This window comes from Mastigoproctus giganteus, chromosome 8 (genome assembly GCF_048544385.1).
Source record: "Mastigoproctus giganteus isolate SK-2022 chromosome 8, ASM4854438v1, whole genome shotgun sequence".
Classification (NCBI taxonomy): Eukaryota; Metazoa; Arthropoda; class Arachnida; order Uropygi; family Thelyphonidae; genus Mastigoproctus; species Mastigoproctus giganteus.
This window is the reverse complement of record NC_143582.1, coordinates 79,804,141-79,827,160: the sequence shown is the minus strand read 5'-3', so window position 1 is coordinate 79,827,160 and position 23,020 is coordinate 79,804,141. Positions and strand designations below refer to the sequence as shown.

The window sequence follows — 23,020 nt, the reverse complement described above, 5'->3', positions numbered from 1 at the left end:
ACAAATGTGAAAAAGATTCAACTGCCTCCTAAAGGACGTGGGAATGGACGATTGAAGTACTGCGTATGCCTGTACGTTTTATATAAAACTTCTTCGTTTTGAAAAATTGTTTTTTAATTCTTTCATTATTTCAAGAACTTATTTAATTTCATCCGCTTAGCTAGCATGAAATTCATTTACACAACCAGCAAAAATATTATGAACTGCTGGTTTACGAATTTGAAAGTGGATCAGTCGATATTTGTCTTGAGTGACACATCTTTGAAATAATATATGGCACATCAGAGAAAAAGGTTGGCTTCCCCCCTGCTCTAGCTGACTGCCTGTACTGTCGAACCATATTTGGTTCTGTTTTGATTGATTGTCCGGCTACTTTTTGAAGAGTAGTGTATTACTTTAGGCCTATACATTGGCCATAATACATTACAACCAGTAACGCCTAGTACAGTGTAAATGATATTTCTACTGCGCTAATTAAATTGAAATTATAGTTCAAGGTCTGAATTAGAAACCATTGGAGACCGGAACGAATTTTTGTACTTGGGCGATTTCAGGAGGGTGGGGAAGGGAGTAGCACTTTTCCTCCAGTTATTTACAGTTTTTCATACATGGTATCATAAGACCTGACGCATTATGACCAAAATGTCCTCCCAACAGCGAACCGACCACTTCCGTTTTATCATGCTACAGAATAACAGCTTTGGCACTAATTGTTCCCTTGACGATTAAATTGTCTTTTGAAGAGGATCAACAGAACATAAAAGAGGAAAAATTTCGTGGCTTATGTAGTGTTTTCAGGCATGGAAAATCTGATTTCTAAGAAGCCGGGATGTCGAAAAATAAACGTATTGTTTTTTTTCTAATGTTGAACTTTGATAAGCGATTTTCTGTCCATACAAGTCCGTCAAAGATGGGTCAGTACGAGTCCTCCTCATCAAGATTATAAGCAAAAAGAGTTGAACAAAATATTCGTCTTTAAGATTTGTTATCCTTGTAAATAGACACTTGGCTACGGATTCCATTAGCCTCCATCCACCGGGTTGTGATGTCACATAATTGCCAAGAAATCAGTATCAAATCGTATCTGTTACCCGTCAACGTCTTATCTACTGACTGCGGTCCACCCCATTATCGCAGGTTACTTGCGTTCTGATTTCCAGGATTGCAGACAAGGCTGGAATTCGTCCATAGTCAGACAGCAGTTGATCCTCACAAATGCAGTCGTGTATCGATTGCATCACACGACCTATTTCTCGGGGATATTTTTAGACTGGACTTGCATATGAAGCAATCCAATACTTTCCTTTTCACTTCGTGTCAAATAAACTCTTGTTCTAATGAAACTAAAGAAGGAACAACAGAAGGAGATGGGTAGATAGATAGATATACATTTTAATACATTTTAAAGATATAAAAATCTCTCTACATTCTATTTAATATATTAAAATAAAGGAGAAAACACATCTGAACATTGAGACAGTATCGAACACAGTGCATCATATTTTTATAGTTTCTTTATACTCACCTTTTTCTCCCGATAACAATATCTATCTACACCTTATATCAAGTTATTAAAAAGTCATAAAAGTATCATAACAGTACATAAAGGCATTTGGACAGCGAAGGGTGATGTTTATGTTATGTTACGAAGAGATATTGCGTTTATGTAGTTTCTGTTTATTACAAAAAACATTACGAAGACTCTTCAACAGAAAGTAATGAAGATTTAGCCCCTTCCAGAGCTACAAATTGTCTTTACTGACGGAAGGTAGTTGAAGTGGTGCTGGCGCCCTTTCTTAGGATTGTGGATAAAGTTAGCCTTCTGGTGGAACTTGAGTAGGTGACCAGTGGTGACCTATAAAAGAAGCTTTTTGCTTCTTTTATATCAGCCTTATTTTTTGGAGATGAGGTGTCCATATTCGAAAGCTTCCAGAGTTTAAGATAGCTGCGTTCTACCCTCCTTTGAAGGACTTTTCGTGGTCAAGACTGATTAGTTCCAGGGTCTTTCTGTTGATGTTTTCAGCTGAAAGGTGGTCACGGATTATATGAATGTTGTTGCAGTGTATCGATCTTTCTGGTACAAAGTATGTTTGGTGGTGAACGATGACATCAGAAAGGTGGGTTTCAGTCAGTTGGTGATGGCTTTGGGAATAATTTTTCAAACTTTTCTTTAAAGATATTGGACACCAGTTTCTCTTCTTTGAAATTAGTCGTGCGAGAGAGGGTGTGATCGATTTTGGTAGTTCATGGGATTGCCAAAATCGGTCACATCCTCTCTTTTTAAGCATTTGTAGGATTAGCATTCCGAGTTGGTCTCAAAAAGCATTGGAAGAATTCAAAAGTCAGTCCATCAATTCTTTTATGGTCACTAATATTTCCCAGCGGCATTGAACTAAGAGATGTTTTTTTTTTATTCCAGTTAGGATTTCATCAGTTGCCTTTGTAGAAGTTTCTGTGATATATTCCTTGACAGTATCTTATTTCATAGAAAATTTCCTTCTGGTCTTTAGTGATGTTTCCACCTTACAACTAAATGGCAAAGGGCGGTTGCTTTGTGACGTCTGCATTCTCGGGAGAAACACTTGATACGGGCATACACTTAATGTGAGTGTATCTTGATATCGATAGGGTGCCTTTTGCAGAATATTCAAAGTGAACTTGTTGACTTTCTGCTCAAGTTGAAAGAGGCTGGCATGCTTTTGACTTTTTTTTTTTTTTTTTTGCGAATCTTTCATTTGGCTTTTAAACCTGGGCCACCACGTGTTCGTGGGCTCAATCTGTCTCTGGATCGAGCGAGATTAGATATTAGGGCGTGTAACTTTATAGTATATTCTGTGTCTTGCAGAAAACTTGTTGAACATCCAATAGGCACCCCCACTTTTAGGCTGGGTTGAGGACGAGGATAGTTTACGAGAGCGGTCTGGTATTAAGATGGAATCTATGAATGCAACTAGACAGGTACTATTTACCAGGGGATAATAGTATCTGTCTAGTTGGTTGTAACAGGGTTTAGGAGCATCAACGATTTAGACTATATTATGTCTGTGTATAATATGTCTGTAAATTGCGTGTGTTCTGTGGTCGATTTGCCTGTTTGCTGGACGAAAAACTCTGGTTTCCGGGGGAAAAAAAAAGGGAAAAAAAAACATGTATTCCTCTCTGAGACTAATTGGTAAAGGAGTCTTCTGGCTGCTGTATTGGCTGACTACCGGGCGTAAGATTTTTCCTCTGGGCGCTCATTTTTGTCTACTATAGCTTGCAAGTTGTTGATCAGCGTTGGGCGATGTTCAGCACACTGCGCTCTGTCCATCTGTGGGTCTAATGTACAATTGAGATCTTCAGCTGGTATGATGTGTTCTTGATCTATTGAACAAAGATGGTCCAGTATGAAGTCCGTGTTTCGTATGGCAATGTGTCCTGCTGTGGTATTCAAAAATATACAGTTTTCATCTGGAACGTCTCCAGAAGGACGGTAGTGCACAGACAGCTATCTATACTGTCAACTTGAGCCTACATCTTAAGCTACGTCTGGAAAGACATAGGCCAACATCTAATCCCCTTAGACTGGGAAATAGTAGAATACATATTTATGGATTGCCTATTCACCAGGATTTCTAGTTATTTTTTCGTTTATAAAAGTTTACAATAATTTTTAACTGGGTATTTTTCATACTTGGTGACATAGATTTTCTGGTGTTACAGATTTATTTATTTGACACTTCCTCGTTCATTTCACAAATATACATGGTCTCAGTTCTAATCTCAGTGATGTCCATTTCCACTTACAGTCTGCTAAACCTCACGTACTTTTTCTGACAGAATCTCAGTTATCAGATGATTCAACCACTGCTCATCTCAGTTGTCCGAATTATTCGCTCTGTGATACCGTTCACTTCAAAGGTGGTACGTGTGCATATGTCTGTTCCGATATTCCCTGTCAGAGAATTATTAATTTGGAATCGCCTCTTTTCGATCTTTACTGGCTTAAAATCTCTACTATATTCTGTCAAATTCATTTGTTGCCTCTATCGTTCTCCACTCCACCAATCACTTCGAACTCTTTGACTTCCTCTCTTTGACACTTGAATTTCTCCAGTCCAACTTTCCTGATGGTGAGGTAATTCTCCTTGGTGATTTTAATGTTTCCAACTCCAGCTGGCTTCCGCTTTCTAGTCACACGGACCAAGCTGGTCGAGATGCTGAGGGTTTTGCAATTACTTAATGACTTCGAACAGATTGTTCATTTGCCTATCAGAATACTAGACAATAATAACCACACAGCCAACACGCTTGATCTTTCTCACAAACAACAACCCTTCTAAGTACACGGTCTAGGTGAGTGGGATCACAACTCACACCTCAGATCACAACTTGATGCTGGTCTCTTCTCCATTGGAGCCGTTCTCTAGTGGCTATTCTTAATCGTGTTTTTTAGCATTTCGAGAATGCAAAATGGGATAATCTGCGATATTTATTTCCTTGGTGAGATTACTGTTTCAAATCTTCTGACGTCAACGTTTGCTCAGATCGTGTCAATGAAATTATTCTTGTAGGGATGAAATCTTTTATTCCACACTCTACCTTAAAATCTCGTCCTTTATTTAGACCATGTTTTTACAATAAATGTGGCCAGGCTGTTCAAGAGAAGAATGAGTTATTGCAATCGCTTCATCCAAATGTCTATGTTCATTTTCTGCCTACACTAAAGCCCGCAACAATTGTAAAGCTGTTATTAATCAGTCCAAACATGATTTCTAACAGACTAAGGGTAGAAAACTAACTTTTCTTGCTTCTTGTCTAAATGGTAGCCGAGCATTCTGGTCTCTTTCCAAAGCTATTGGCCGCAATTTTTGCCCATCTCTGTTCCCACCTCTGTCAAAACCAGATAGTTCTATTGCCACTTCAGCCAAAGATAAAGCTAATCTGCTAACATCCTATTTTTCTTCGTGTATTGATGATCTTGGTAAATCACCTCTCTCAATTCTCAGTACATTCCATTCAATACTTCCTATGGTCCTCCGTCAAAAGGATGTCAGAAGGATTTTGATGAATCTTGATACTAAGAAAGCTCCAGATCATGATAATATTTATCCACTTGTTCTCAAAACGTGTGCCCCTGAATTTACTCCTGTTCTGTGTCACCTGTTTTCACTTTCTTATTCCAAAGGTGTTTTTCCTTTTGCTTGGAAATTTGCTCCAGCCAGTTCCTAAAAGGGGTGACAAATCCCTTCCACCCAGTAATCTTCCCATTGCGATTACTTCTTCTCTTTGTAAAATAATGGAGAAACCAATTAACCGCCAACTCTTAAACTAGAAACCTTCCATCTGATCAACCATCGCCAGTATGGATTCCGGCAGTGTCCATCCACTGGTGATATACTGCCTTTTGTTACCCATCTATGGACAAATTCAGTGGAAAAGTTTGGTGAAACTCAAGCAGTTTATCGACATTTCAAAAGCATTTTGATCGTGTGTGGCATAAAGATCATCTTAAGAGTTTCCCAACTTGTTTTTTGTAGTTCGGTATCCAGTTTTCTCTCTGACCGCTCACTCTGGGTGATGGTAGATGGCCCTCTGTCTTTTAACTTTTCCACTAATGCTGGTGTTCCCCAAGGTTCAATTCTTTCTCCCATCCTTTCCCTTTTGTATTTTAATGACCTTCCATTGCCTGGAAATTATATCCATAGTTTTGCTGATGATAGCACATTGCATTCCAGTTTCCAGTTTGAGAAACCTTGCCCTGCTCAATCAGCTTCAACTTCTCGAAAATCTGCTACCAATTCCTTAAATGCCGATCTTCAGGTAATTCTCCGGTGGGGCAAAGACAACTTAGTTGATTTCAACGCTTCTAAAACTCAGTCTTGTCTTATATCTCGCAAAAAGGATTCTTCTTCTCCTATGCTTATCTTTAGTGACACTCCGATTTCTAGGCAAAATGATATATCTCTTTTGGGGATAACCCTGACTTCTAATCTCTCTTGGCACAAGCACATTACAAATATTGCTTCCTCTGCATCTAAAAAACTTGGTTTTCTCTTTCGCTCTTGGCGAAAGAGAAAACCAAGCGGCTGCTCACTCAGTATAAATCGCAAATCCGTCCTACCATGGAATATTGTTCCCACATCTGGGGCGGTGCCCTCAAATCCTCTCTCATACATCCAGATTCTGTTCAAAGGAGGACAGTTAGGTTAATTAACGACCCATCTCTAACAGTCTCTCTCTCTCCACTCTCTGTCTCATAGACGTACTGTTTCTGCTGCATGCCTTTTCTACAGATACTTCAATCAATGGGCACTGTTCTTCTGAATTGGCTTCTATAATTCCCGCTCTCTCTCTTTCAAAGCAGTCCGAACACGTGCCGCCACCAGCCAACATCCATTTACTGTCCAACTTCAAACCCACAGAACCAACTTTTCATCTTCCTCATTTATTCATTCAACTTCCGTTTTCTGGAACAACCTTCCTTCATACGTATTTCATGAAAATTACAATCTATAGAAGTTCAAGTATAATATGAACAAATATCTTCTTTCATCTTCTCATGCACGATACTAAGTACTACAGGTTCTAATACCTCTCGTGTTTGTGGTTTTCATAAAAAAAAATTCCTCTATCTTGTTCTTGTTAGTGAGTTTATCTTTTTCTACCGATGTGCCTGTCGTCTTGTTGTATTTTATGATCTTAGATGTGAATTGTCTTGAGAGTTGATTCCATGAGGTTGTTTTTGTTTCTTCTAGCATACTTTATTGAGACCATTTATTCTTGTCTCTTGGGGTTAAGTGACGTTTAGTGTAAGAATCGTATAAATCAGTTGTTTCTTCTATGCCCAGATGATAAATAAGATACAGAAGAAACAACTCTGTTCACTTTTTGTACCCGACCTGACCTAGAGTATGCCTTATGAATTTCAGTATCGATTCCTGAATATTTAAAGATATTCGGACAATTTTTTCCTAAGGCAGAATGGCCCTCTTCGTGGCAGCGAAAACGCTGAGATTAAGGGATGATGGCGGAAGGTGTATGTGATTCTTTTAAGTCAGCGTTCGTGAATTTAGGGATGCCGTTTTCTACATTGTTATTGGTGAAGTGCATAAGTGCTTGTATGGGGAAACTTTATATGCAAAAATTCCAGTTTCGTGGTTTCTTCTAAGGAGCTGATGAGGAATCTCAGGTGAGACGTTTGATATGGTTTCTTTTGTCCGTGTTAAGGCAATCTTTGCTGCTTCCAAGTGATGGGGCCAAAGTCTATTCCTTTTTTGCAAGATCGTTGGTGATCATTAAATAGACTGAAATACACCTGCACGGTTCCTGCTACACGGGAAGCATGGATAATGACTTTTGATGACCTGCTGCTTCTAAATACTGTTCTAGCGTTATGATAAAATTAGTATTCGACTTTCCCAGGAAGTGGTAACGGCTGCTTCGTTGATTGCCAGAGATCATTCGCTGGTGTGTTTACTGGCAGATGTTGACTAAGTCAACATCTGCCAGTAAACACACTAAGTGCATAAGTGTTAACGGGCCTTTTAAGGTGTGGTCCTCTGTTATTGTTATACGGTGTTCGAGCCAAGGTCCAGTTTGCTTCTCACTGGCTGTCGATGGTTCCATTTATACGGTTTATAATCTTTCGTTGACCATAGTTGTGGGCTATTTGTTTGGAATGTTCAGTTAGAGAACTTTGTACCATTTAGAGTAGCGTTAACTTATTTTCTCTTTAATTCCAGGTATAAAATAACGAATAAACTAAGCAATGATAGAACCAGAATTTCTATAAGGTATGAAGCTGTGAGCTTCTGTGATGGCTGTGCACAGATGGTGAAGGTCAACGCGAGTGACAGGAAATATTGAAGTCAAAACTATTAAACAATATCCTATGGTCGGACGAATTTGTTTTATTATGTGGGAGGATCTGTCAATAGACACAGTAGCCATTGTGCCTGTTGATAGATGAACTGGGCTTGCACGATTCCAGTGTGAATTCCTTTTCAAATACTTGAAAAGAACTAAAGTCATTCGAAAGTTACTGTGCTGTGCAGAATTACTTCTGGCAGAGTTATCGGACCATTCATTTCGATGACTCTGCGATACGATGATTGGTAAAAGATATAAATAAATGTTCTGTTTATACTCTGGAGGACTACATAGGATCAAAGGAGTTTACATGACAAAGAACGAAATAACATTACCCTTGTGTTGTTCTATACGTATTGTCCTTACTCTGTATTGGCATGCTGAACATCAAGAATCCCTTGACGAGCTACAGGCATTTGTTTTCCTTGTAAAAAATGATCAAATTCACAGAAATTTCTCTTTTTATGAAAGATAGGGGCCCCGCATCACTTACTGATGCGCGAAATTGGCTAGATATCATTTATTTTTTCTAACAGCCGGGTGTCCCAGCGTCACTCCAGTCGAACTATTCTTGTGGGGCTGGAGAAGGAAAATATTGAAAGTAAAATAAAAAAACCGACTGTTAATGTGGTGGAAGACAGTACCTGAGAAGTCATTGGAACTATTCCCCAAGATTTACTTTAACGATGTAGCCAACCGATTACATAAAGCTTGTTAAAATCGTGGTGGACACGATTTGAACGTAATTTCAGCCACATTCCTTCGAAAGTTCCACTTTCCAGTAATGGTAAAATAAAGACATGGTAATCCTTATAAGATTTAGAATGAAACAATACAGGACTGCACTCGTCGTTAGTCTACCTACTTTTTTGAATTTTTCTAAATTTAAGTTTAATTTTTACAAAGTCCCTCGTGAGCGGCTCAATAGCTACCATCGCCGTACTTTTTCCAGTGTGATAAAAGGATTGGGTTCGAATCTCATCAACACTGGGAGAGATTTTTCATGGGCTATTTTCACCATTCATTTTTTTAAGTTCTCTACAAAACAGACAAACTAACTTGTAGAACTTGCACTTTATAGAAACAAACCGACGCCTCATAACCTTAATTACTTTGGCGCAAAACAACAATGATATTGGTCAAAGCTAAGGTCCTGTTGTAATGTTATAAGTCGCCAAGTAGTTCTGCTTAATAAAACGTAACCCCTAATTCATATTAGTGCTTCCATTTTATTTTCTCTCCATAACTATAAATATTAAAACAAAACATTGAAATCAAAGCATTTTCTAATAGAGAGGGGTCTCTTGTCGAAGTAGTATCTTCACTTCAGTGTCCAGTTGATACCAATGTTTTTTGATCTGTTCAGTCAATCTATTATTTAAGGATTTTTATATTAATAATGCCATTGTTTATAATAACAAATTTATAATATTATTAGAACAACACTTCTGATACACCTTGGCAAAGATACTAAGAGATCAGTCAAGGTCTGGAACGTAACAAAAATTCTCGATGTGATGTTGAATGAAACAAAACAATAAAATAAAACTAAAAATGTCGAGAAATGCGATTTAATTCGAATTTTGCACTTTGGCCTTTCAGAGTAAACTCCCAACAATTGCATTTAGAGAAGTTTCCGCTTTTAGGATAAAATTCAATGCACGTTGCAGGAAATTATTTTGGATCCTGCTTAAGAGACATTTTGGAGAGGTTCACTCGCACAGATCTCCTTGTTTACTTGATTCACTTAGTTAGCGACGTGCTCTTGAAATTTCCGTCTAAAGAGCAACATTATCTTCGAGGATACCTAATAAACAGAGTCACGTACCTTTTTGAAACTCGCCTTTAGCGATAACGTCAGCCTACCAGTTTTCCAACGCCAAATCTAAGGGTCGTTATATTCGACGGGAACAAAACACACCTACAAATGTGTCGAAATATTAATAAAGGGACACGAATTCAACTGGAATTATATTCTTAATTAATTTATATCTACAACAGTAGTCACAAAATTATGCTTAATGCATTTATTATCTTCACCACGTCCGTCTGTCCATCCGCATGGAACAACTCGACTCCTAGTGGACAAAATTTTATATTTGGACCTTTAATATATTTATCAAACCGTTCATTAGTATCGAACCAATAGAAATCCAGCAATTACAATTTTTTTTTCATACGTATCACGTAGTTTATCTATATTATTATTACTATTTCCTAATTCCCCTGAAATGCAGTGCATTGACTTGTCAATACTACTTTAATTAGTTACCTATACAGTACCTAATTGTAGGGTCCCCTTACACTCACTAATTCTTGCCTAAGCGCCACACATGGCTTGGCTTTTATGTAGTCAGCGTGCCTTCCAAAGGTTAAACCTTCTTCCCACGTAAGGCCCAGGTCTGTGTGGGAGTAAACTTTCTTCACTAGGAAAGAAACTTTCTTTCTTTACCGCCTATTTGGATGTCAGTGTTGTTTTTCTTTTTTGCTTCCACCAGTTGAGGGTTTTCGTTGGGTTAAACTCCAAAGCAACTGAGGTTAAATAATTCTGAAACGACTGTCTTTGGAGATTTGCATATTTCTGCCTTGTAGGAAATCTACTTAGCATCTTTAGAGATTGTGAAAAATTTTATTTCGTCTGTATAAGAAGTGTAGTCCGAAGATAGGGCCAAAAAAGAGGTTCAGAGCCGCTGTAAATAGGGTCACTGAGAGAACCCCTGAGGTATCCTTCTATCAGTGATTCCTGGAGATGTTTATAGGTGGCGAAGAGGCGCCTAGGCCTACCTAATGATCTCCTTAACGACCTTCAGTACTTTTCCTTCTGTGTTAAAGTATCTTCTGAGTATACGTATTAGAGCAGATAAAGCCAAGCTATCATAGGCTGCTTTTATATCCAGGAATAGGATGTCCAGCTGCGTTTTCAGCAAGGTATCGAGCAAGTTGGTGGTTGTAGATCTTTCCTGGACTATCGTATGTAAATGGAGAGGCCTTTGACCAAAGCAGTGCCAAGATTGGACTGTATTGCCTTTTCAAAATTCTTTAAGAGGGTGCAGGAGATGGCTATTGGACGGAAGTTCTTGGGTACCTTAGGGTTCTTCGATTTGGGCACTGGCTTTACATAATAATGATTCAATATCTTTGGTATGGTTGCGTCATCAAAGAATCTACACCGAATAAACAGTTGTGTATACATTATATACAAAACAGTTCACCACTGAACAATCGAACATCCTCCGAATAATCTTTTTTTCTTGATTTCCTGCGTTGTCAGGCCATCGTCTCTACGTGACCCCTGGTATTTAAGAAAAGAGGCAGATCTCTAAGGCTTTTATACCATCCTCGCGAAAAGACATCGAGACACTTTATGGATAGTTGTCAGAATAATCTTTGGAATGCAAGCGTCTTAAACTCTTATCTCTGCTAAAAGTGAAATGCGGGGTACTTTAGGAATAAGTTACTGGGTGGACGTAATTTATGTGTATTTTACTTTAGGCTGGCGAAAGGGCGAATAACTCATGACTCTGTGTAAAACAGCAGCCGTCAGCAAGTCTGGATTGCTTTAAGAGCAACACTATCTCAAATAGCAAGTGCTCAGTTCGCTTAAAGTTCTTTAGCGATATGTTCTTGCGGCTTCTGAAAGAGCCAAAAGAACGACATTATCTCTAAGTGCACGCAAACACACCCCAAATGTCTTAAATAGGCATTTGTTTTTATGATGGTTGGTAATTTACTTCCTATGAAAAGAAAAAATCATATAATTGCAGTATCGGGGACTGTAGGAAGTGTTTATGGCATTCATGATCTGTGCGGGTTGCTGATTTTGTTTTGGGAAAAATAATAACAGTCTCATAAATTAAATAAACAAAAAATAGCATCGTATACTAATCTAACCTAATCCACCACTCCAACTAATCGCCGAGTTGAAGGCGTTGTAAATTGTGTCCCCGATATTAGAAGTCTGCTGAAAAATTTGTGGTTGCTAATGCACCGGAAAGATTCAAACAACGTCTTCTATAGCACGCAGTGAAATCTTCTTCTCTGTGATTCTTCTTGTAGACTGCAATGTTGTGGCTCCTTGGGGACAGTTATGTTTATATCAAGAAAAACACGCGTTACGTCACCATTTATTTTGAAAACTTTGTTCGTATCGAAGATAATTCGAACTGCTATTTGTCTTATGGGCGTGCCGTCTCGCTTCGTGAATTGCAGATATGAGTTTCCTTAATGTTTTGTGGTGACGTCAATAAAGAAATGCGAAACCAAAGTCGAATATCCGGATGGGGTGGGGTGAAACGAGAAAGCACGCGAAATGAGATTTTTAAGTGCGGCTTCAATAAAGGAAAAATAGCTGGGTCATTAGTAAAGACGAAGGCTTAAGTCCTTAAATCGAAAATGGGCCGACCTTCCAGGCTAATGAATCCCTTGTGAACAGCTCTATTGAAAACCAGAAGTTGAAAATCTCTTACTAGCAGAAGCTTTGAAAGAATGTCGTAAATTTCTAAAGTTATTCAAATGTTCCACTACTGCAAAGATTGAGGGTTCTGTGAGACAGAGTACTGTTTGGTTGGAGTCTCTAGTTCTGAAATCCATCACCGTATACAACAGGCGCTGTTCAACATTCCCGAGATTTCAATTGTGAATGATGCGAAAGGTTTTCTTTCATTTAAGTAAAATGAAAAACCTCATGTTTTATTAATGGACTACTTTGTTCAGGGATAAATAAGCGATTAATTTCTCCTGGGATTGGTGTTCACCAAAATCCTTACTTTGAATAATTTATCGCAATCCAATGTGTCGCTTTCTCCATCGAGGAGTAAGAACACATTCAGAATATCGGTTGCGAATACAGTTCCGAATTTGTTGAATCTGGTTGGTTACAACCGGATTCTCTTCTTTCTAAACAAGAGATGGATACCCGAGGACAGAATCTAAGGTCTTAAATTATAAACACGAACAAGGAGAATTCGCATCAGGAAATATTCCTTCTCCCTCAGGGTGGAATGTTGTTGTACGCTGCATTGAGTTCGCTGTATGAATATGAATCTCCAGAGTGCCACAGTACAGTGATAGCAGAATATTTCGAGAATATTGTTTTGTCTTTAGCTATTTCAATGTGTCACGCACGATATTTATGCCCTTTAATGAACAATTGCCCTTTTGGAATTTTACACTTGTCTACGGTAAAACTGGGGAATGAATCATCGCTCGTGCCGACTTTTATAGGTCACGTTTACGTATATAGCAAGCGCCATTTGTTACACAAGGGAGTTCAGGTGAGGAGAATTAAGCTTCATTATTAATTGGTGCGCCTCTGTCGCACGAGAGCGTTTTCTTAACTGACTTCACAATGAATAATCGTGCAAAAAATGTCTTTCGGGTTTTAATATTCCAGTTTCGAAAAGTACCTTTATTGGGGGGGGGACTACGTATTACGTCATGAATACAGAAGATAAACAACGCGTTACGAGTGACGTTATTCACTAATGGTACATTTATATTCTCTTGACGTACTCAGTAATGGAGGTCCTAGTCGTTTCCAGCTGTAGAATGTTTTCCGAAAGAAATTTCCCCTCAGTGTTGAGTTAGTTGGGCTCAATTTTCTCCTCAGAGAGAAACCTCCGATAATTGTTGGCTTTTCTCTGAGGAGAAAATTGAGCCCAACAATTATCGGAGGTTTTCTTCAGGGTTGGATCCAACCATAAACCTTAGTTATAACTATCAGTGATGGACCAAGAGAATATGGTGGGAAAAGCAGCTCAAATCTATAGAAATTCAACGAAAAATGAACAGTGCTGCTGTTTCTGCAATTTAAAATGGCGTCAGCGACGTATTTGAGTGGATGAGATCACCTAAAGTTCACTGTTCTCCCCACCACCGATAGCTTTCCCTTGCCTTAGTCACCACCACAGGAAATGAAACAAACCGAGGTGATGAATGGAAGTGGGGAATCTTTTACGTCAGTATGATAACAGCTGTCTTCTCAACCTTGAAGCAAGCGCTTTCCAGCCCAGCATTGAACGAATTTAAGTATCTGTTGAGTGCAGGACATCGGGCTGTTGTGTAAACGAATAAAGCATTTCAAGGAAGTTTGGTTTTTCTTTTTTTTTTACTTTCGAATGTCCTTTTTAGATTAGAATATGAATATTTAATGGTAGATATATGTCCTATCCGCGAGCGATTTAACAAAAATGATTATCTTCAATAATTGCGATTGACAACTTCCGTTGCACTTAGCTGGACAATTACAGTGAACAGTACCAACGGATAAAACTGGATGAAAATTTTTTCTAATTCACTTTTATTGCTTGGTGTTTATCAGCCTCAATGGAATACACGTTACAGGACCCAACAGGACTTTATTGATGTAATATCAGCAAAAATACTTCTTCAGAAGTGTCTTTATTAAAGGAAATTCTGCAATTTATTGAAAAGCGGTACACTTTTGACAGTCTGATGACTTTGATTCAAAATTTGCTCTTCATTACATTTTATCACATGACATTTTTACACATCAACCAAAGCGAGGTTAAAAATAATCCCAAAAGTTCTCACAAAGACATTGGACATATAGAATGATCACTCGATGCCAGTGTTGATGAGGAAGAAGGCAGGAGCTTTTTCGGAAAAGGGAGAAAAAAGTGAGAGAGTTTTAAAATCCTGCATTTATAAGAAAGTCATTTTTCCTTGGAGACTTGTGCACCTCTGTAGTCGTATGCATCAATAAAGAACTTCGCACTGATCAAAAGAGGAGGATCGCCTCCTCTTGTTTCAGATACTCCACGATTTGACAGTAGAAATGTCTGTGAAAAGTCAGAATCATCCTTCTGATTCTGTTTATATTCGTAATCGACTTCCAAAGTGAGGGGATGAAAGATTTTAAAACCGTTCGTATAAAAAATCGTCCAGCTGTCTCGAATATGATTGAAATTAGACTAACAGATATCTCACAATTATTATTTCTTTGTCTGTCCGTCCGTCTGCATGTAATAATTCGACTCCAAGGGATGGATTTTAATGAAATTTTATATTTAGATCTTACAACAATATTTGTCGAGATCTCCCAAATTTCATTAAAATCGGACCAATAGAAATCCTGCAATTATTATTTATTTTTTGCTGGTTCTATTATTTCTAGAAAACAGTTGTCTTTAAGGGAATATTCATAAATTGCGTAAAAGCACTGCTAGGTCAAATAACAATTTACGATGCCTTAACAGGATGGATCTGGCTGTTTCGTTATATTAATAATGGGAAGTGGGGATGTTTAAAAAGTTAAAGAGATCGTGTTACGTAACTTATGAGATGGCGTTCTTACATCGGATTTCTTTTACTTACTTATAGATCTAAACCTTTTTCATGATAGAAAATTCAGCTTAAATTGCAGCATCACACTAAAGCAATCCATCAACCAGATAATCAGTTACACGTAGTCCTGTGAAACACTTTCCTGCCCAAAGAAAGATCAAAGTCATGCTGGTTTATAAGCGCCATAGTTCTTTTAAAGAAAGAGTTCTTGGATATCTGTAATCTTGATCTACCGATATGGAAGGTAATCTTCTGTCTCGTAGCTGCTGCCGGTGCATGAAAGTTAATATGGCATAGGAAGATAACTTGATACAGAAGCTTAAGGTCTAGGACAAGTTCGCCGTGCTTCCAAAGATTGCAGCTTGAAGTAGGAAGGTTTATGCAATGGACAATCGATACTAGTACCACACCTAACGGGAGTTCACTCGCGCAATATATAACACGGCCCTGCTATACAGGAAATTTCTGAAATCCCATCTTAGTACTGCCAAGATGAACATAGCAGAAGACTCTTATAGGGATTTTGTTTATTATTGGATACCCACATTTATTTTTAAACTAGCACTTTTATTTTCATAGTGGGGACCATGAAAATCACATTCCCTCCTAAGAAAATTTTATCGAGATTTTGAAGAAATGTAAACGAAAACTTCATTGAACACACGATGCTATGAACTTTATGATAGCCAAAGGGAGAGGATCAGGACAAAGATCAGCAAGGTCCAATATGTAGTTCAAAAACTTAGAGAAACATTTAGATTCAAGGAAATACCATTAAAGAATGAGACGGTGTTTCTAATTAAAATGTAATGTCATTGTACGGACATTATGCTTATAAAACGTCTAAAGATAAATAAAAATATTTGTGGCCCTTAGAAAGATGGCGAAATTGCTGGTAAGATAGAATGGAAGAGAACAAATCAAGAAATTCAACTTTAATCTCGGGTCTATTCCGTGAACCAATATTAACAAACCAGTTGGCTTGTTAATATTGAACTAAATGTCTCTTTATTATAGATCCGCTCTGCTAAAAGAAAGTGAGATACAGAGTGAAATCTAACCTGGAACTAAAAGAAAGGAGTGTCCATGCGGTACGTGAAATGTGAAGGAGGTTGCAGCAAGAAAGAACATGGAAAGGAGGACTTAAAAGCGTGGAGGCAGTCAAGCGAAGTGGAAATCCGTTATTGGTTCCTGCGATCCATTAGGAGCATTGAGAAACAAATTGTAATTGGAGAAGTGCAGGACATGAATAACTGTGCTCACAAGATTCAAGTTGATGATGTTAAATCCGGTGAGTGGTGTTAAATTTCTTCTTGTCACGCATATTGTTCCAAATCTTTCCAGTTTTAAAGCAAAAGTTAATGCGCATGCTTTGTTCTGTACCCTCGGACATGCTAGAAAGATCCTCCTTGACGAGGACCTTATGGTGAGGTCTGGGTTCGAATCCTGTTGGAGACCCAAGGAACTCCTAAAGGTCCTTCAATCAGGGTTGTAGTTAGTGTCAGGCGGAGGGAATAAGGTTCCCCCCCCCACGAGTTGTTCAGGGTTTTCCAGCCTGAAAGTTTATTTTAATCAGTTCTAGGGCAAGTGTTGTTCATTCTGTATTTCGACATGAACTAAAACTTTGGTTCTTGAACTTTTGGGGCTCCGTTTGCACGTGTCTTCATTTATTTCTCATTTTGCGATCTTATTAATTGTTTTTACGTGTTTGTACCCCCCCACTGCTCACGAAGCTTCCGAAAAACCAGATAAACATTGACAGGTCGTGTTTCCAAAGACTTCTGTTTCGTGCTTTTCTCCAACCCTTTTAGACGCCATTCAGACTGCCGTTCGGCAGCATGTACAACCTGCAAACGCCACCTTTTACCGTAGTATCCGTGACGCCACAAAGTAACCAGCTGATGTGTTGGCGTCCGTCAGAGACAATTGATCGCCCGGTCGAAACGATGACATACAGCGGAACCAATATGGCAGGTTGAGCGCAGAGCGCATCTATCGGTAACTCGAAGGACAGCCGTAGCCATGGAAACGCACCCTTCTCCGTTCCGCAAATAGTGCGGCGAGCGCCGTGCATGCGGAATGAGATTGTCAAGGTTAGTTCCGTTTGTGCTGGCGAGAGTGATACGAAAGGTGGAGTGAAATCATTAATTTAATTCAATTTCTTAATGATATTGCACGTGCCCTCCATCAGTTTACAAAGAAATAATCCGGTTATGAAATTGCTGATTGATCGATGTGGTATCTCATGAACTTCTCTGTCGCGTGCTGTTTTTTTTTTTTTTTTTTTCAGAAATCAAACTAAGAAAGAGACGGTCGACAAGAACAAGATTAAATAATCCACCTAATATTTGCATTTCATCCCGTGTCACATTAATCACGCGCAAGAATTTCATGCGCTGATCTTTGTCCTTCACAGTGTATTCACTGGTCAGTACGTAGGTTGTGAGGGATGAAAAACTCGGACTAATTCTTGAAGAGCCCTACTTTCCCCGATTGAAGAGGCTTCTGAAGAATCCTTCGGTCTCAGACCGAATCAGAATCGCGCAGATGAATCCACAGTGCTCTGACAGAAGTGAAGTACTTCTCAACAGATATCTTATACATGTGGAACCAAATATCCGATCGCGATCGACTGGTCGATTGCGAGGCACTGAAAATAAAAATATAATTTTCTGGAGAACACCGATGCCAGAAATTTAATTATTATACGGATTAATATTATTTATTTTTGACAACTGGGCGCATGTTCTATTCTTAGAATGGTGCAAATGTCTTCAATTATCCTTTTAAAAGTTTTTGAGTACTTGGTTAAAACTTCTGCAAATTATTTTCAGGTACCGTATTTATTACAGAGTATATTTTGGGCCGCATTAATTGGGCACATTTAACCAATTTTTTATGCCAACTAAATACTATTAAAATTGTTCGACGGATGGCTCATCGTTCCCAAAAAATTAGAAACCTTTATTCAATATCTAGTAGGGCCAACTCTTGTAGGAATTACAGCCCGCATACGTCGTGACATGGATTCCAAAGGTGTCTGTGGGAGTTTAGCACCAGATTTGATCAATCCATCTGGATAATTGGCAACGGTGTATTGTGGGTGGTAAAGAACTGCAAAGCCAAGCTGCAATTTCCGACACATCCCAGAATTCTCAATTGGACACATCTGGTGAAGCGCGTGACCAGAGTAGATATTGGAAATCTCGAGAGTGTTCCTCGAACCATTCAGATACAATCTTTGCACGGTGGATAATTGCATTGAAAAAATCCACCTCAATCAGGGTAAAAATGAAACATTGAAGGGCGAAGGTGGTTAGATGAGACAGAAGAATATTCATTGCGGGTAAGAAGATTATCTTCGTGCCAGTAAGATATATCCCATGCCATAATACCACCTCCAGCCGCTCGAGTGGTAGACATAAGACAGTCTGGCTGCATGACTTCATGAGATTCATCCACACTTTCATCCTACCATTAGCAAAATAGTATAATTCGATATTCGTGAGACTACATGAACTTTCATAGTCCAATCTTTCCGTTTTTTACACAAAGAAGTGGCTTTTGTATAGGTACACGGCCACCCCGAGATTCTTCAACTCCTGCCACATAGTTCGGTTGGAAATGGGTCTTTTTTTTGCCTAAATTGAATTTTTCAGTTTTTTTCCTGCACACTGGACCTTCTATTCTGACGGACAATCCGCTTTAAATTTCTGTGGTCTCGTTCTTGGAGTCCAACTTTCTGCGCATTTCTTCCTTTTGGAAGAAATACGCAGGTCTTTTGACACACCAGTGATTTTCTTTGTTTCCTCAGTTGTGACTCTTGCTAAACGTGCTCCAATAACACCTGAAAATCCGAAAGATCGCACGTCTTCCCATGTCCGGATCGATTAAGAAACCCCAAGAATGCGAACAGTTTTATGATACCAAAGAACTTGTTATCATATCATGTGACACATTTGCATACCGCACATTTAATTATCTGTTGACGAGAATTGCAAAGGGTTTCTAATTTTTTGGCCAGTGAATGTATATTCCAGTATTACTGCACGCTATATATTATAGCTGTTCGCAATTACAGTAACAGTTATATGAAGTTATTTCGTTTAGAGAATCTGAGTTCGATTCCCATTTGAGACTGGAAGAATTCTTTGGGCCTCTTCAATAGGGATTGTAGTTAGTAAACTAACGTAGCCATATTGAACACACTACTGGACTCAACCGCATACAGAAAGGAAGCGAACTTATCCTGGTAATAAAAAAATTTAAGGTAGAATTAATTATGGCATGACTACTTTAATCCGCTGCTTGACTACTTTAATCTTGTACGTTGAGACCTATCGATTTCGGCGTGTCCATCTGTCTGTAACATATAACAACTCGACTCTAATTAAATGGATGTTCCATAATTTTTATGTTTGCCTCTTCTACAAAGGGTTATCGAGCTGTCCCAATAATTAAATTCCCAGCAAATGTTCTAGTGATCTCTGAAAATACAAAACGCAATTCAGATAATCTCTACAGGACCTAAGCACGTGTCCGACTATATTGGGTCTTTGTGTATTCTGAAGAAGACCTTTCAGAACTGTCTGTAAATTGCGCGTGTTCTGAGGTTCATTTTTCTGCTTTGTTGGACGAAAAAACCGAGTTTCCGGGAGAAAAAACCATGCTGCCCTTATTTGAGACCGACTAACTCAGCCATGTTGTGAAAAAGGTCCATAAAAATTTCTCACGTCATCGACAGAACTCGAACTCAGATCTTTTCAACCCAATTTGGAGAGGACGGCGATCCTACCAACTGTGCTGCCCACGAGGGCCTGTATTCAAGCAGCTACACATTCCTTATCCTTTGGGGGACCCCTTGGAAGCTTCTTCAAGCCCACGTTACGCGCCGCAGTGAAAATGCTATACTACTCAGCAAATACTACTGCTGCTATTACAATGAAACTCCCTTCTGACATTACATGCTCTGTTTCCATAGTTACTTCAGTACAGGCTTGTATCGTGTATGAAGTATAAATCTATCATTTATATCGCAAATTTTAAAATTTTTGACTCAAAAGAAAAAAACAAAAGTTGTGAAGTTCGCTATTAATTTGATCACGTACACCAAAGAACTCATTTACTTCTTACTAAACTGCCCGTTTCCTCGCCTCAATAGTGAATCTTACATTATCACTGTACACTCAGTTGTGCGTATCAAATATAAAATAATTGTATTAATAGATATAGATATAAATTAATACAAAATGGATTCCTTGTGAAGACCTTTTCGAGTGATATACTGTGCAATGCAATTTCATATAACATACATTCGCTCTAAACTTATATTCAACAACGATTTTGATAATGTTCTAATACATTATGAAATCACTGTACATGTAATTGTTTGGACATACTCTATTACATTATCAACATACATGTAATTACGTATACATACATTAACATGATCACCGTATATTTAATTGTGAGTAACACTAGAGCACTATCACAGTACACGTAATTGTTTAACATACACTAATACATTATTACCGCACATGCAATTGTATGTACACATACACCAGCGTATTAGCATAGTATATTTAATTATGTGAACGCATACTAGTACATTATAACCGTGCATTTAATTGTATGTACATACACTAACGCATCATCACCGTACATTTAATTGCACACACACACTAGTACATTATTACTGTACATTTTAACTCTGTGTACGTACACTAGCACATTATCACCATATATTTAATTTTGTGTACATGTACTAGTACATTATTACGTACATATAATTGTGAATAACACTAGAGCACTATCACCGTGCATTTAATTCTGTGTACATGCACTAATACATTATCACCTTACATTTAATTGTGTATACATACACTAATACATTATGAAATCAGTGTACTAACGCATCATCATCGTACATTTAATTGTGTATATACACACTAGTACATTTAACTCCGTGTACATACACTAACGCATCATCACCGTACACTTAATTGTGTATATACACACTAGTACATTTAACTCTGTGCACATACACCAGTACATTATCACGTGCACGTAATTGTGTGTACATACACTAGTACATTATCACGTGCACGTAATTGTGTGTACATACACTAGTACATTATCACGTACACGTAATTGTATACATACACTAGTACTTTATCACGTACACGTAATTGTATACATACACTAGTACATTATCAGGTACACGTAATTGTGTGTACATATACTATTTCATTATCACGTACGTGTAATTGTGTGTACTAGTACATTATCACGTACGTGTGATTATGTGTACAAGTCAGAGATACTACTAGAATTATCGGCAGACTTACAATTGTGTGTCCAACAAAGTGTAAGTTGAGTCAGCTTTCAGAAGTAATTAAATGCATGAAACTTAAATGCCCACGTTGTCGTTCTATTAGTGCAGCGTTAGAGTAAAAGGGTGTCCCAATAGATTACAGTACGTTTATAAACTATTAAAAATTAGTAAAATTTACACATTATTATTCCAGACCTCCTCTTTTTATAAAAAATTATCCCCTAAAAAAGCAGAATATCCCTTTTTAAAAAGGAACTTTATACAATAGCGTAACAATATGTCTAGAAGAGCTCAACTTAGAAGACCTATATGCAAGCATGTGTACTTCGCTAACCAGGTATAATGCACGCGAATTTCATCCTATTCGTACTATCCAGGCACGTACGATTCGGCAGGAGTGCCCACAAGCCGTGCACTATTGGGAACACTAGGTCAAAGCACTTTGCACCCACTAACGACACCTTAAATTCATTATGCGTAAAGTTTTGGCTCATCTGGTGTTCGGCCCAAGTTTCTGAAGGTAAGATAAAGATTAGGTCTGCCCAATTTTGGGAAAAGTTTACTTCTCGAACAGTGCGAATAACTCGGTGGAAAATTTCTACAAGGGCAAGGCCACAAATTGTAGTTGGTGTATCGCCAATGAGATGGTAAAGTGGTAGAAAAGCGCGAATGTATTTCTTCTGGTTTGCGAAGAAACCTTTTAAGTGCAAGAAATTCAGCACTCCCCGGAAGATGTTTATTGATTAGCAGTGAGCAGCTACTATAAGGGCGAGACCGTGCAAAAATGAACCCCTCTGATATCCAACCATCGTACACTTCGGGTATAAATCTTAAGGGGGAAAAAAAACGAGTGCAGAACCACGACTTGCGCACTTACCTTGCTGTACGAGAGCCGTCAGTATCGCTATTCCACCAGCGGTCAGTGTGAGATAACTGTTTGCCACCATGATCAGGGGATTGCACAGGAAAACTGCACTTTGTGGGTGCGGAAGAGAAACAGACTCGTGTGGTGACACCGGAAGTGAGCTTAAAACCCCAAATTCAGTCGCCCAGCACCTTCATGGTTCCGTGTGTCGGGTACTCGTGGAACAGTAAGTCCGCAAAATGCCGGCTCCGATGCAGCACTAAACGACAGCAGAGCACGCGCACTGTGCGACGGTGAGGGGGGGATTTTCGCGTGCTACCGCTGACGTCACGGCCCTAGCGGGGACGGTTTGTTTAGTGCGGATATCATCAGATATCGATTGTTGCGTCACCGCTCAAGTTGTGGTTGCTTTCAGTTTGCGGAAAGGGAACGCGTGTTCAGGTGCTACGAAGGGGAGAGGAGGATTCGAGTTGGTGGGTGATGATGATAGTGCCCGTCATTATTTACTGAAATCGAGAAAAAGGTGGCGTTGTGCAATGAGAGTACACTTTGGTTGCTCCTGCTGCCACTTCCTCGCATTGCCTGAGTGTCGTGCAGAGGACCGATCATACACAGTAGATGACATTCGGTTGAGTATATGATCGATTTGGATCCGCTTTAATTTC

General features: G+C 38.8%; 1 protein-coding gene across 1 annotated transcript in view; it reads right to left on the bottom strand.

Moving 5' to 3' along the window:
• LOC150081663 (UPAR/Ly6 domain-containing protein crok-like) overlaps positions 1-22,612 on the bottom strand; it is a 35,820-nt gene extending 13,208 nt beyond the window's left edge. The window contains exon 1 of the mRNA XM_090378797.1: positions 22,368-22,612. Within this exon, the coding sequence (XP_090234923.1) occupies positions 22,368-22,437 (70 nt within the window). The 5' untranslated portion in view covers positions 22,438-22,612. The remainder of the gene's footprint in view (positions 1-22,367) is intronic.
• Between the last annotated feature and the right edge of the window lie 408 nt (positions 22,613-23,020).